Source organism: Quercus robur, chromosome 2 (assembly GCF_932294415.1).
Source record: "Quercus robur chromosome 2, dhQueRobu3.1, whole genome shotgun sequence".
NCBI classification, from domain to species: Eukaryota; Viridiplantae; Streptophyta; class Magnoliopsida; order Fagales; family Fagaceae; genus Quercus; species Quercus robur.
The window spans coordinates 96,286,080-96,302,162 of record NC_065535.1 but is presented as its reverse complement, the minus strand read 5'-3'; the positions used below and the strand labels follow the sequence as shown (position 1 = coordinate 96,302,162).

Here is a 16,083-nt window from a genome sequence, read left to right as displayed (position 1 = left end):
CATTGTTAAATATATTAGTAATGCGATGTGTTATATCATATTAAATATGCAAGAGAGACTGCGGAAAGGGAAGTATAGAATAGGAACACTAAGAACACGAGAGTTACGTGGTCTAGCCTTCTCAGCCTACATCCACAAAAAAATCCATTAAAGGCTACATCTTTATTATGTAAGAGTGTAGTACAATCACCTGTATTGCAATGAACCTTAACATGAGTATATATAGGCGACTAAACCCTAAACTACTAGTACAAGCAAGTGCGAGCTTAGGCCTATTACATCGGGCTAATATGTCTAATATATTTCTAAAACCTTCCCTTAAACTCAAGGCGGAAGTTCGATGAAAGTTTGAGGTTGGATAAGCATGAGAAGATCCCTTGGAAATGTCTTAAAGAATGCCTTTGAAGAAACCACGATGAGGAATGTGCCAATTGACTAGTTTCAGAGTTTCAAATGAAGAAAAGGAGTCTAAAATTGAAATCTATGCGAAAAATTGAGCAAGATAGGCCCTTTCGGGAATTTTGACTTTTGGTCAAAGGTCAACGCAGAAGTCAAAGTCAACCAAATATCAAAGTCAACAGTCAGTGCTCACAGTCAGATTTGGGTGGTTCGGGTTGGGTCGGTCAGGGTCAACGGTCAGCTAGGTGACGTGGCGAGCTGTGTGGCTGTTGACGTAGCTATGGTTGACGAGGCTCTTGATGACATCAGCAGATGACGTCATTGATGACATCAGCATGGTTCATTAGCGCGTGTGGGAGCATGCATTATCCATTGGTGCGTGGAGGTGAGGCCAAAATTCCGAGATGCACATGAGGGAGCGTGTACTGTCGTATGAGGGTCAGATTTTCGAGCTATGTAGATTGGCGGACGACAAGGCCTTCATGGCGGCGCATGTGTCCAAAAGGCGATTTAGGAGTGAAGAATTTGTGGTAGCGCGTGGAGTGAGTGCTGGAATCTTGGCGTATGCAGATTCTTGTGGAGACCAGCTTCCTGAGTTTTGGTCACAAGAGGCCGTGGAGCACATTTGTATGGTTGGTTTCATCAAGTGAAACCTCAATTTGCACAGATATGATAGGGAGAGGCACAGATTGCTTAGGCTTGAGAATCTGATAGTGAGCCATGGCGGTTGCAAGATGCTGTGGAGTCTAGATCTAAAGTGAAGTAGAGGCATTGCGAATCTGTGCTATGCATATATGAATCTTCTTTGCTATGTAGAGATGTTTGTTTGAAGCCAATAACGAAGTTTGGCTCTGATACCATGTTAAATATATTGGCAATGCGATGTGTTATATCATGTTGTATATGCTAGAGTGAATGCGGAAGGGAAAACATAGAATGAGAATACTGAGAACACAAGAGTTACGTGATACTACATCTTTATTATGTAAGAGTATAACACAATAACCAGTGTTACAATGAACCTTAACATGAGTATAAATAGGCGATTAAACTCTAGATTACTAGTCCAAGCAAGAGTGGGCTTAGGCCTATCACATTGGGCTAATATGTCTAATATATCTCTAACGTAGATGTTGTTATGTTAGTGGTATGTCAAAGGGTTTTTATGTCAAAGGTTTTTTTTTTTTTTCCCTGAATTTTCAAGGAAATATGAAAGACATTTCTCTAGTTTGGTCTCAATCAATTAAGACATCCATAATGTCTTAATGGAAGTAGTAATGAGCCTTAAATTTTTTTTTAATGTATGAAGTGGTTAAGTTAGTGGTATGTCAAAGTAAAAAAAAAAAAAAAGAAGAAATTTAATAAATATTAAAGGGACTGAAGCTTACAATCCTAAAATACCGTTAAACATGTCAGTGAGGCTGTCTAAGTTAGACTTTTCAAATGATTTAGAATTTCTGTATTCATTTGAAAAGATCACCATGCTAGAACTTGGGCTACAAGAAAATGTTGTTTTAGGCCACCCCGATCTCCCCTTGAATTATAAGTGTAACTGAAGTAGTTTTCTTTGGAAACTTTTATTAGAAGATTGGAAATGAAAGATAAAAAAATGTCCTCCCTTCCCCCCCACAAAAAAAAAAAGTCTCCTTAGTTCTCTTGTCCTTCTGCTTCTCTTAACCATGATCAGTTCTTGCAAACAATTATTTTCTAGGTCCTAGAAGTTTTTGTCTTTACTTATATCTCTTTGAATGTTTACTTTTAACTCTGCACATTATGAGGAGTGCATCAACCTGGCGTTCTATATATGACAGCAAAAATCTGATCTTATTACATCTAATATTCGAAGATAAGAAATTTTATCCCTTCCAAAAGATGGTGTTTTGATCATGAGACAGAAGCATTTGTGAGGGATATGAGACATAATCCTTCACATTTTTAAGAATAAACTTTTTCAAATCCCTCTGTTTTATATTTTAAGTACCATTTGAAAATGCAAAACATGATAATGCTTATATCATTCAATATAGAATCTAGATGCTTTTTCCTTGTTGCATCAATTGGTCTTATTTTCCTTGGGGTTTTGTTGAACATCAACATCTGGACGCCTACTTCTGTGGAGGCAGAGATTCCTCAGTCTTCATCTTTGCTGTCACTGCCGCCAGAGTACAAGAAAAGCTTAGAGGCTGAGCCGGCAAAGGAAATGGATCTGATGGAGTTGACAGCAGATGACGGGATGGATAGGGAGTCGCAGGCATGTATGGAACAAGAATTGGGCAATGCAGCATACACTAAGAATGATTTTGATGCTGCAATTGCGCATTATACCAAGGTGATGGAGTTGGACAATGGGAACATTTCGTGTCTCATGAATCGGGCTGTTGCTTATCTAGCAATGGGACAGGTATGGCAAATTTGGTTACAAAATTTCCTTGACCAGACTGGTTTACTTTTGATTTTGATTGTAATGTGTTGCCTTTTTTGTTACAATTGAGTTTATATACTCAATAGTATTATTTTACTAGTAATTGTGTTTGCTTTTGGTTACAATTAAGTTATGTTGTTGGACTTGACTGGGTTTATGAATTCTCAATGATGCGTTTGTGTGTGTGTAGTTTGAACTCTGCTGCTCTTTCCCTAGTGTCAAAAATCTCAAAAATAAAGATTGGTGGAGTTATTTAGTTTTTTTTACTTAGACAAGATGGGTTTGATGTGGAATAGCAATTATTGGGAAGTCTAATTTGTTTTTAATATTGCCCTTTTTTGACAATGTTTTTCTTGATATGCCAAATTTAAAACCATTTTGTTGATGACTTGTGTGACAGCTTAGTGGATAGGTACACCATGGTCGCTCTCTCTTAGATTATGTTTTCTTAACTTGAGAGTTGGGTTTGTGTGTTTAGAAGTTATAGAGCTCTCTCAATCTGTGCAGCTGTTACCAAGACTGGAAAATTGAAAAGGTTAAAATTTGCAATATTTGACTCCTACCATATTCATTCCTTAGTTTGATGAGTTTGGAGTGCATGTGGATGTGGACATTCTGGCTTATTATATGATTTCCATTAAGGCTCTGTCAATTATTTCTTTATCGCAACGTCATTGGATTTTGATTCATCAGTTCATTGAAACTAAGTGGACCCTGATTTTGATATATACTGATTGTTGATTACTTTTTATTTTATTAACTGGCTACAAAATGATAGAGGTTTGATAACAATAAGTGAAGATTGTTTTATTCTTTAACCTCAAAAACCTTTCTTATTCTCCATGCCTCCACTAGTGGACCTCTCCCCTCTATCGCTGCCTATTTAAGTTAAGGCTTTAACGGTGCTTCCATTTTCTCGTTTGACCCTTCTCTCTGTGGGTTAGGCGGGCACATTCTCGCGGAGGCCCACTAAACCACATACATATGGCGTCTATAAGGTCCTAAAACGAGAGTTACAAGACCCCCAAGTAGGATTTCCCTACAACCGGCGACCTAGCTAGGTATTCCGTTTCTGGTTTCCCAGACTTTTTGTAAAGGGCCCCAGTCTTCCGCTTTTCAGCTTTTAAGAAACTCCCGCTCGAGTCGAATTCCAAACTTTTCTCTCGAGTATACCCATTACCAAAAAATGGACGTCACTTTGGGACACATGCGGTGACCTTACCCAAGCTATGTTGACATCTTGAATCAGATGATGATTGTTATGATTCCTCCCCCCCAAACCACCCCCCCCCCCCCCCAAAAAAAAGGAAAAAAAAAAAGAAAAGAAAAGAAAAAGAAGAAGAAGAGGAAGAATTCTATCTGATACTACCTCAGCTAGGTCCAACCTCCTGAGTTAGCTAAATTGTATCATCTTGTCAGAACTGATGAGCAACTAGTATATAATCATTTAATCCTTCTTGGCTTTTTTTGATGCTACTTTAATTAAAGTTGATTCTAATATTGATATATATTTTTGCAAAGTTGCTGGTGCAGTTTTAATAAAGTTTACCTATTTGGAAATTTCCAAATTTTTTGGAATGGGTTCTTCTAGAAGCCCGTGACTCTATTTATTTATTTTTACTTCTTAAGTCCTTTTTCTATTTGGTTTAGAATTTCTTAATTAGTTTTGATTATTATTAGAAGTCCTAGTATTTTTAGGAGAAAGTACTGTTGAAGTTCGTCTTTCTAGTAGTATTGACAATGGCCTATAAAAGTATCTTTATATATTCACTAAAGTAAAAATAGTGAGATAGATTTTAATGAAATTCTAGCAGCTTATTTCAATTTTTGAGGGTGTGACTGCCTAGAGTTTATCTTTCTTTGTTACTTTGTTCTATTCATTGTTTTAACACCAAACAAACATATAACTCATTTAACATCAAACCCTATTCAAGAATTCCTTAGATCATTCAGTCATGAATAGTAAGATTGGGTTGGGCGGAGCTAGAACATGAGATTCTTTAGAGGTTTTCATGATTGGGAATTGGAGTCAGTGAACTCACTTCTATAAACTTTTATACTCAAATACCCTAGGAGGGAGGGAAGAGATAGGATGAGATGGAGATTGAAAGGGAGTGGTTGCTTTGGTGTTACTCTTATTATGAGGGTATCTGTAATATAAAAGCTAACTCTTTCCCTTGGTGAGCATTTGGGGTGTTAAATTGTCGTTCTTTGTTTGGCCAGTAGCTTGGGGGAAGATTCTCACTTTTGATAATCTTATCAAGCAAGGTTACTTATTAGTTGGTTGGTGTTACAAGTGCCGGTATAATGGGGAGATGGTGGAACATTTGTTGATCCATTATGGAGTGGAGTATGCTTTGTGGAGTGTAGTTGTTACTTGTTAGAGCCTTTGGGATTCAATGGGTGTTACCTAGGAGAGTAGATGATCTTCTGCTCGGTGCAGCAATTGGTTTGGGAATTACTTATTGGATATTTGAAAGTATGTCCCATTATGTTTGACGTGGTTATTGTGGAAGGCGCAAAATAGTCATATTTTTTACAATATAGAAAGATCAATGGCTCAATAGCAAACATTGGTCATCTGTACTTTGTTTGATTGGGCTCATGCATAGGGTTTTACTTGTATATGCTCACTTCACTCTTGTGTATACTTTTTTTGTAACTCTATTAGGTTACGTTAGGCTCATCATCGTGAATATGAAGTAACCTCTTCTTTTAATAAAATATCATTACTTATCAAAAAATGAACCCTTTAAGATCACATCAAGAACCCTAATTTAGTGTTGAACTTCTAAAGACCCTACGTAAAAATTGGTATATGAGCCCATTCAAGCTTTTGTCCTGCATCATTACTTACTGTATTGAACTGTCTGATATATGGCATTTATATATATTTTCAACTACACCCTGATCCAAGTTCTAATATTTTTGTTTTTTCAGTATGATGAATGTATTAAAGATTGTGACAAGGCTGTTGAAAGGGGAAGGCAGCTTAAATCAGACTCTAAGATGATAGCAATATCTTTGACTAGGAAAGGAATTGCCCTGGTGAAAATGGCAAAACTCTCAAAGGATTATGATACTGCTATTGAGACTTTCCAGAAAGCTCTCTTAGAGCATCGCATCCCATGCACATTGAAGAAACTAAATGATGCTAAAAAAGCAAAGAGGGAACTAGAGCAGAGAGAATACTTTGATACAAAATTAGCTGATGAGGAACATGAGGAAGGTATTCCCTTCTAGAACACCTAACCTATTGTTCTATTTGTCTTATGCATGATGTTGCAGTTTGTTTCTCTTGATATAAATTTCATTCCTACGAGTGGCTTCTTCCTATATACTTTGTGTCTTGTTATCAACTCATTTCATTCCTATTTACTTCTTTTTCTTGTTATAGTCATTTGAATTTAATTGCAATCATTTAAAAGTTTATCCACTACACAAGGATTTCGCAGAGTTGGTTGGTAGACAGCCCTACCTCCAATTTTTTGAGAGATTGATTCATGGACTTGAACCTGCACCATATTGCTTGGGTAGAGGGAACATAGATTTTCAACCAAAAAAAAAAAATTTTATAATGGGGCAAGAAAAATGATAACTTTGAACAACAAATCGCATCTTAGCTACTGAAACAAATACTCTAATTCAAGATTAATGAAAAATGAGTCACAAAACTGTCCTAGATAAATATATATTTTTTTTCTAGCATATTATAGTTCCAAAGAAAACCCTAGCAAAAATTTCTAAGTATCCATGTCGGTTGACTTAGATAATTCCTCAACAGCTTCAGGGGAAGCCAGTGTCTCTTCCTCTGGCAATCAAAGTCAACCTTTAAAGCCAACCACTAACAAAAACCAATGCCTTCTTGGAATGCCAGGTAACATTAAAGAATTATAAACAAACCCATATGAGTTTTGAGTCTCAAATTTAAGAACTTTTTTGTTTTTGACTTGTTTTTTGGGTTTTTGATTTTTTGACAGATCCAGATGTGGAGGTGGTTGCTGTGTCTCCAAAGACCCTATTGGCGATGAATGAATTTGTTTGTGAAATTTGCAAGAAAGGGTTTAAGAGGGAACAGAATCTGCAGCTTCATCGGCGAGGCCACAATCTTTCTGGGAAGCCAAGTCAGAGGTCAAGCAAGGATGTGAAAAAGAAGGTGTACATGTGTCCAGAGCCATCATGTGTGCACCATGATCCATCAAGAGCTCTGGGCGATCTCATGGGGATAAAGAAGCATTTCTGTAGGAAACACAGCGAGAAGAAGTGGAAATGCAATAAGTGCTCCAAGAAGTACGCGGTATGGTCTGATTGGAGAGCCCATTCCAAGATTTGTGGCACTAGGGAGTACAAATGCGACTGTGGGACTTTGTTCTCCAGGTTTTTGTTTTGCTTTTGATATTTGATTTAAATTCCAGTTTGATAATGCAATTGTTGAGGAGTTTTGGGATTGTTGAAGTTGTTTTGGTTTTTTTGTTTTTGAAGGAAGGATAGCTTTATCAAGCACCGGGTTTTCTGTGATGCTTTGGCAGAAGGGAGCGCTAGAGCTCAGACTCAACCAGTAGTGAATCCAAATTCAAAGCTGGAAACCAAAATTCAAGCAGTTGATGATCAAGGACGAAGCTACAGCCCCTCCTGGCTTTTCAAAAATCTCCATAACAGTAAGCCATGGCCCACTTCACAGACTGATTCTCTCTCCTATATTTACTGCCCTCTTGTATTATTTTTTATTTAGCAACCATAATTAAATTGAGTTACAATAAATGTATTAAAATATATTAAGAAATAATCATTTCGCATTTGTTCTTAGTTTTGAAATATTGAACCAATGTTATTTTGGATTTTCATTATTTATTTTTATTTTTTTCCCATACTTCAGCCCCCCTCAATCCAAATCCTGGCTTAGTCTCTACAGTTGATTCATCTCCACCAACGCCAGCACTTGCTCGAGCTCAAGCTCGACTAGCTCCCCCACAGTCAACTGGTGTAATATCCTTGGTTTTGCCAATCAAGAGTCCAGGCAAGTAGAACAAGAATTTAGAAAATTTTCAATCTTTTCTGTGTTGAGTTTTGTCGGATGTTTGTTTTGTTTGTCTAAACCCATAACAAATCTATGTTCTCTTTCTCTGTTTTGATCTATTTATCACACAGTACAGATAGGAGAAGTGGGTTTCGAGAAAGGAAACCATTATTGATTCTCCTCTCTCTCCTAAATTTTTTTGTTTTGATAATTTAAAAAATAAAAAGAAGGAAAGCCTAAGTATCCATATCATTTAAGAGTTTTCATAAACCCCTTTTGTTTTCTGTCATAAAAAAATAAAAGAATTTTATTTATTTTTATTATTATTATTTTGCAGAAGAAACAAGTGAAAATGAAATAGCGTCAGAGCATCATGGTATGGAGATTGATATCGAAGAAGTTAAGATGAATGATTCAAGTGAACAAAAGGAATTTGAAATTGAAGAAATTGGGAATGAAGCTTCACAAACAAGACAACCAGCTGTCATACAGGTTGAGGATATGCAACTGCAAGCATCAAGTACTCTGAAACCTCAAAGAGTGTTGTTTGATGTCAATGCAGTTAATATCCTTAAATCTAGTGGGCTGATGCAATCTCAGATTGAAGACGTTGAGATGAAATCTGAAGCAAGTGGATGTTTTCTCATGCAGGGTGGTTTAGGATTAATTATGCCGCCAAAGGATGACGATTGGAAGAATGCCAAAGAGATTTACTTGATGGACAACGAGTTGTCCATTTTACCTGAGAATCCAAGGTGTCCCAATCTGTCAGCTCTGTTCCTTCCCAGAAACTACAAATTGAGAACGATTCCTCCATCATTTTTTGATCACATGCCAGCCCTTCAAATCCTGAACTTATCCAGGACTAGTATCAAGTCATTGCCTGATTCCATTATCAAATTGGTAAGCCTCAAAAGACTGTTTCTAAATAATTGTCATCGTCTCATGACATTGTCACCAAAAGTTGGAGATCACAAGCAGCTTGAGGTTATTGATCTTGAAGGGGCAAAGATTATGGATTTACCTATGGAGATTAAGGAGTTGACTAATCTGAAATGCTTGGAAGTTTCATTTTATGGATATATTAGTAATGGCAATGGCAAGAAAGCCATGCAATCAAATGCAGTGGTTCCTTGTGGGGTAATTTCTGCATTGTCTCTGTTAGAGGAGTTGAATATTGATGTGAATCCAGATGACGAGCGGTGGGATGCATGTGCGGAAGATATTGTTACTGAAGTATGTACCTTAAAGAGGTTGGAAACTCTTAAGTTTTATTTTCCAATGGTGGAACTTTTGAGGCACTTTCAGTGGAATAGCCTAAAGCTGTCTCATTTCAGATTTACTGTTGGTCACCATGCTAAGCGCATTATGTCTCAAGTCCCATGTGATGTTGAGTTTGAGCTGGAACGATGGGAGAAATGTTTGAAATACATAAACGGTGTGGGTGTCCCTGGAGATATTAAGAAGGTACTCCAACATGCAGTGGCATTTTTCTTGGACAGGCATGCGACTGTTAAGAAGCTATCCGATTTTGGGCTTAGAAATATGAAGCAACTAAAATGCTGTGTCATGGGGGAATGTAATGAGGTCCAAGTGATTGTAGATGAAGCAGATGCTGATGAAGAAGATGATACCAGCAAAATAGTATCTGATTCATATGGTACTGAAAGAATTGTTCTAGGATCTCTTGAATACCTTTATATATATTATATGAAGAATTTAAGGAGCATATGGGAAGGGTCAGTACAGAAGAATTCTTTATTTCCTCTCAAGTCCTTGACATTGCGCACATGTCCCCAGTTGACCACTATTTTCACACAAGGGTTGCTTGATAACCTATGCAACTTAGAAGAGCTTAGAGTTGAAGACTGTCCCTCCATCAAAAGCATAGTAAGCTGCGAAATCTCTGCTGAGCCTAATACCTCATATTTTCTTCCAAATTTGAAGAAGATTTCACTTCATTACATGCCAGGATTAGTTAGCATCTCTAGTGGTTTATACATTGCTCCGAAGTTAGAATGGTTGAGTTTTTATAATTGTCCAGATCTTAAGAATCCATTAATTGATGAAATATCTAGTCAAGACTTGAAGAAGATAAAGGGTGAGAGGAGTTGGTGGGAAGCATTGGAGTGGAGCAACAATTGTCCAAGTTATTTGGAAGAAATTTTTGTTCCAATTGACATACGGGATTGCTGAGCACTTGAAATATTCCATGGTCAAAATTAGTGTGTGCATTGCCTTACGCAAAGCTCATTGGTTCAATGGTCAAAATTAAGCTGAGGCATCCATGGACTGCATTCTATTTGCTCTGCTCATAGCCTCATACTCCTCTTGTAGCAGCTATGGCGTTTAGAGCTTAGCTATTTGTGAAAAAATATGTAGGGTCCGTTTGTGTAGCGGCTGAGGCTGCGGTTGCGGAGATTGCATTTTTTTTTTGGGGCTTTTGGGCTGGTCCATGGCACTGTTCATGGACTAGCCAGCCAAGTAATAAAAGTGCATGAACAGTAATTTGCAATAATAAAAAATATTTTGCTACAATGTTTTCAGCAATAAGTTTTCAGTTTTCAATAAAATAAGCGTTATCCAAACTCACATATAGTGTGTTTTGGTTTCTGTTAAGCCTCATACTAATATAGTCCATAAAAGTTTGCGACTGTGATACTTTTTTTTTTCCCTCCCCATTTGAAGCCAGAATTCTATATTGGTTGCATAGTCAAAATAAAAATCAGTGTTTTTACTTTTTACTCAAGTAATGACAAATGAATTATCAGGAGTACGTTTTTCCCGTCAATTAATTTTATGGTGGCAACGTCCATATTGTTTTGTTTCATGGATGCTAGTTTCTTCTTTCTTACATGTCACAGTCACTATGGCTTAACGTTTGCAACCTAATTACCTAACCCTATTTCAATCAAAGATTTTTTTTCTTTATTATTGTTATTATTATTAAACTACACAAATATCGACTGTGATACTTGTTTGGAGGAAATCCGTGTCCTTTTCGAAAATCAGTATAGAAAACTCATTGTGTAATGATTCATAAAACCAACCGTGTGTTTTAAATCACAATACTCTTTAAATTATTTCAACAAGTCATGGTTTATTAAATAGATCATGTGACTAAAAGTACACATGAATGATAATTTGAATTGTCAATCTGTCATGTAGTTGGTCTGATGATTTTTCTTTCAACCAATTTGGAAATAAACTATATTTATAACTTTCATGAGTTTACTTCAAATTATAATTTTTAACCCGAAAAATTTAAGAAATTAAAAGTCTCACCTTGCAGTATATGCTGATTCAATCTTAAAGAAGCCATAATTAGTGAAACAAACTCTTTGATGCTTTATTCTTTCAAAACCCCCTAATTTTCCCTCTAATTCTCATGCTTAGTTATTTATACTTCCTTTCTCTTAAAGAAGCCTACTATTGCTGTTGATAAGCCTATCAAAGATGTCTACAACTGGCGTAAATATGGGAAGAAGAAAGTTAAAGGCAGTGAATATCCACGAAGCTACTACAAATGTACATATCCGAATTGTCCTACCAAAACAAAGGTTGAGCGCTCTCCTACAGGACATATGACTAAAATTGTCCACAAAGACACTCATAATCATCCAAAGCCTCAACCCAGTATTAAGCGAGCAAAAGAAGGTAGTGATCTAAGTGAAAATATAAGTTCTCAAGCTAAGCCAGATCTGGGTTTGCAAAGCCAGGCTGGAAATTGGAACAAGTCAAGTCAAGTGGTACCAGCTTACACAGTTCCTGAGAGGGATCAAGAATCTACTCAAACAGCACTCACTCAGTTAACTGGATCAAGAGAGAGTGATGCAGAAACAATAGAAGAGGGGAATGGGCCAAATCCAAAGAGAAGGCATGTTCCAACCTATTGTTGTACATATTCATCCTTTTACCCTATTTTGTTTTTTGTGATTTTTGAAAAAAAAAAAAAATATATATATATATATATATTTACCTTGGAGTGCAGGATGAAAGATGCTGGGACATTTGAGGTCCCTTTGTCACACAAGACTCTGGCAGAACCAGAAATCATGGTGGGCAAAGGCAATCCTTATCAAGGTGGTAACTCCATCTGTTTCTTTTCTTTTTCTTTTTTTTTTTTGTTTTTTTTTGTTTTTGTTTTTGTTTTTGTTTTTGTTTTTGTTTGTGTGTGTGTGTTTTGTTCCCATGATTGCGTGGTGCAATTGAATTCTAAGAATAAATCACTATTTTTCTGACAAGAAAATTAAAATCATATAAATTGAGTGACAGAATTGCATCAACTTTGACCCCACTTAAATGGCTTCTTGTATAAATAAATTACCTCTAAGATGAAGCTTTAGGGTTTATATAATTTAATTTGAAGTGTGGCGAGCTTTTTATTTTTGTTGTTTGATCTGATTTGCAATCAACTTTTAAAAATGATTTATTTATAATTTGTCTCCAATTTGTTTTTTTTTTTTTTAATTTAATATATATTAAAGGGACTGAAGCTTACAATCCTAAAATATGGTTAGACATGTCAGTGAGGCTGTCTATTAAAGTAAAAGAGTTTTTTTTTTTTTTTTTTTTTTTTTTTTTTTTTTTTTTTAGGATAGGTAACTAGTGCGTTTTTATTGGTCAATAAAAATATAAAATTTGAGTTTATGATGATGAATACAAAGGAACAAGGAATACATAAGTACAAACAATCAAATTACTGGTATAAGAGAAGCTAGGAAATCAAGAATGGATGAACAATTCAAGGAACCCTAATACTTGGACCAATCAAAGATAGTTCTGGCACAAATATTTGAGTTAATCCAATGAGTTTTCGATGTCCTCAAACAAATGAAGATTCCACTCCTTCCTTACAATCCACATCAAACAACCTGGAATCATGTTCTAAATATCTGAGCTTTGCTTCTCAAGCCAATTCCTCCAACAAAACAATAAACTCACAATAAAGTTTGGCATGACTCAATGAGTCCCAAATATCTTAAACACGTCCACCTACAGAGTATGGGAAACATCACAATGAAGAAGTAAGAGATGATCCACTGATTCCCCAGTAATTTGACACATACAACACCAATTCACTTGTGGCAATCCTCTCCTCATAAGATTATCCAAAGAAAGGATCTGACATAAAGTTGCTGTCCACATAAAGAAAGCTACCCTTTTAGAAACCTTAACTTTCCAAATACCCTTACATGGAAATGGAGAATTAGTAGCACCTCAAATCTCTTGATAAAAAAAACCAAGTCTCAAACTTGCCACTCTCTTTGAGGCACCAACGCATCCTATTGGCTATCACTTCACTCACCATTTGGAACCAAGAGTAAATATGATCAAGAAAAGAGAAAATCACCTCTAATTCTCAATTATAAAAATCTCTATAGGCAACTGACTCACCTGCCAGGACTAGTAACCAGGTAATTTAGGAGTTTTGCACCTGATAGGCTAAGCAATTTATCCTCGTGCCTAGGAGGGAAACTTCATGCCCAAACCTCCATAATCATTTCCCTAGCAATGCTTACCTCAATATGAGAAAAAACCTTGTCCCTTGCCACCAAGGGGTATTTGAAGCCCTCCTCTGATGGCCCCTAGAAGAAATTTCTCTAAATTCTTTCCAATCTATTGGCCACACATTTAGGGATGGTAAACAAAGAAAAATAGTATGTTGGAAGGCTTGAAAGAGTGCTTTTCAACGAAGTGAGTCTATCTCCCTTCGATAAGTAGTCGCTACCAACTAGAAAGTTTCTTTTCCATCTAATCCAAAATGGGATTCCAAATAGAAGTTGCCTTAAACGGTGTACCTAAAGACATTCCGAAATATTTCATTGGCAAACTACCCACCCTGCACTGAATTATACCAGTTTAATCATCTAGGTTACTCACCTTCCTAATAGGGACAATTTTACTTTTCTCCACATTAACCTTCAATCCAGTAATTGCTTGGAAACATATAATCCTGATGTAAAACAATCATTCCCTAGAAGCATCGCAAAATAAGATAGTGTAATTAGCAAAAAGATGTGAGATACACTCTCCATCTATGTTATTAAGCCTCACATGAAATCCATGTATTAAACCACTCTCCTCAATTTTCTTCAATATCTTGGGCAAAACTTCCATGATTAGATGAAACAAAAGAGGTGACAAAAGATCTCCTTGTTTCAAACCCCGTGTGCTTAAACCCAATAGGGGGAGCCATTAACCAATGCTGAGAAATGAACAGTGGTGACACAGGGCCTAATCCACCTCCTCCATCTATCCCCCAAACCCATTCTACTCAAAAGATTAAATAGAGAATCCCAATTCACATGATCATAGGCTTTTTCGATGTCCAGCTTTTAAGGCACATCCGGGATACAACTCTTCAATTTTCTATCTAGGCACTCATTAGCAATGAGTACTAAATCTAAAATCTGCCGACCACTAAAAAACATCCATACTAGGTGCTCAACAATCTCAACCATCCACTTTGATATCACAAATTTCGCCATAGAGATTGATAAAAATCACATAAATTCTTCATAATTACATATAACTCACATAAATTATGCCAATAAGCATGCCATGAAAAAATACACAAAAATATTACAAAAGTAGGAATTAAATTGAGATTTTGAGAGAGAGAGAGAGAGGTCGTGTGGGTTGGCAGTTATGGTGGGGCAGGGTGGGTTGGTTGCTGTGGGGGATGGGGGTGGTCAATGGATTGGGAACGAAAAACAGGAAAAATAATTACAAAAAAATGTTCGCTGTGGGTTATCTTAGCTAAAACTGGTGGATTGCTGGTCTAATCTGTTGTGTTGGAAGAGTTTTGTTGGTGGGCTCATGCAATGGTTTCTCTTGTGGTTTGGAGTGGTTAGCTTGGGGGAGGAGTTGGCTAATTACTCGGGGGTTGGAGGTGTTCTGTTGTGCTCTCTGAAAATGTTTTGTGTTAAGGCCAGGCCTAAAACATTTTAGGCCTCTCTCAATTGTGTTTTCCCACTCAACCTAAAATATTTTTAGGAAAACTAGGATTCAACTGCACCAAACACACAAAAACAATAAAAACATTTTTGGAAAGCGACAATCTTTTGCGTTACTGTCAACATATTAGGTTTCACAAACTATTCCTTGATGGACAAAATATACAACATTTTTTCTTTGACAAGAAATACTAATTACTTCTTTAAAACAATTCTATTATTTATTTATTTATTTATAGAGAACGTTTTTTCTTTTCTTTTTTTGTTGGCCATAACAGAAAATGTTTTTTTTTTTTTTTTTTTGGGGGGGGGGGGGGGGGGGGGTTATTTACAGTAGGTCAGAGCACTGAGTTGAATCCCGCTATTAACTTCATGCGGGTGCAGTTTATTATCATCACTTGGTATTTTCCACTGCATTGAGTTTGTTTTCTTTTAAAATTAGAATTTTATGTATCCTTTGGTCATTGCTCTTTTTCTTTCAAGAATTTTTTATTTTTGAATTTCTATTATCATATTTCTTTATAATTTTAAAATGGATGGAAAACTTACTCAATTAATTTAGGGATACTTGGTAAATCTCACATGTGCTTGTTCAATATATATCTTCTCAATCTTTTCTTTTCCTTTTTTTTTGGGGATCATTTCTGCATAGGAAGTATAAATTTTCTTGAATTTTTTTTTTTTTTTTGGCAGATGAAAACGGTGAAAAACAAATAGCATCAGAGCCTCATGGTATGGTGTTTAAAGTTGAACCTGTTAAGATGACTATTTCAAGTGAAAAAAAGAAAATTGAAATTGGAGAAATTGGGAATTTAGCTTCACAAGAAAGACAACCAGAGCATATACAGGTTGAGGAAATGCAACCACAAGCATTAAGTACTCAAGGAGTGGTGTTTCATGATGGAGCAGTTAAGATCCTTAAATCTAATGGGCAGATGGAATCTCAGATTGAAGACGTTGAGATGGAACCTGAAGCCAGTGAGCAATGTCGATTATTTCTCATTCAGGGTGGTTTAGGATTAACTAAGCCGCCAAAGGATGATGATTGGAAGAACGCCAAAGAGATTTACTTGATGGACAATGAGTTGTCCATCTTACCTGAGAATCCAAGGTGCCCCAGTCTGTCAGCTTTGTTCCTTCCAAGAAACTACAAATTGAGAACGATTCCTCCGTCATTTTTTGATTACATGCCAGCCCTTCAAATCCTGAAGTTGTCCAGGACTGGTATCAAGTCTTTGCCTGATTCCCTTATCAGATTGGTAAGCCTCAAAAGACTGTTTCTAAAT

At 36.4% G+C, this 16,083-nt stretch overlaps 1 protein-coding gene across 5 annotated transcripts in view; it reads left to right on the top strand.

Moving 5' to 3' along the window:
• Window positions 1–16,083, top strand: part of LOC126716054 (uncharacterized) — a 79,099-nt gene that overhangs the window by 12,546 nt on the left and 50,470 nt on the right. For 2 of the 5 annotated variants that reach the window (XR_007652002.1, XM_050416984.1), the window contains exons 2-8: window positions 2,523–2,800; window positions 5,762–6,050; window positions 6,606–6,698; window positions 6,802–7,198; window positions 7,304–7,479; window positions 7,698–7,838; window positions 8,176–9,753. Coding sequence is in view for 4 of the 5 variants with exons in the window: in XM_050416984.1 (XP_050272941.1) it covers window positions 2,523–2,800; window positions 5,762–6,050; window positions 6,606–6,698; window positions 6,802–7,198; window positions 7,304–7,479; window positions 7,698–7,838; window positions 8,176–9,753 (2,952 nt within the window). In the remaining variant the exon portion in view is untranslated. Of the gene's footprint in view, window positions 1–2,522; window positions 2,801–5,761; window positions 6,051–6,605; window positions 6,699–6,801; window positions 7,199–7,303; window positions 7,480–7,697; window positions 7,839–8,175; window positions 10,403–16,083 lie in introns of those variants that run through there. The other 3 variants (XM_050416985.1, XM_050416986.1, XM_050416987.1) reach the window with 3 other exon arrangements.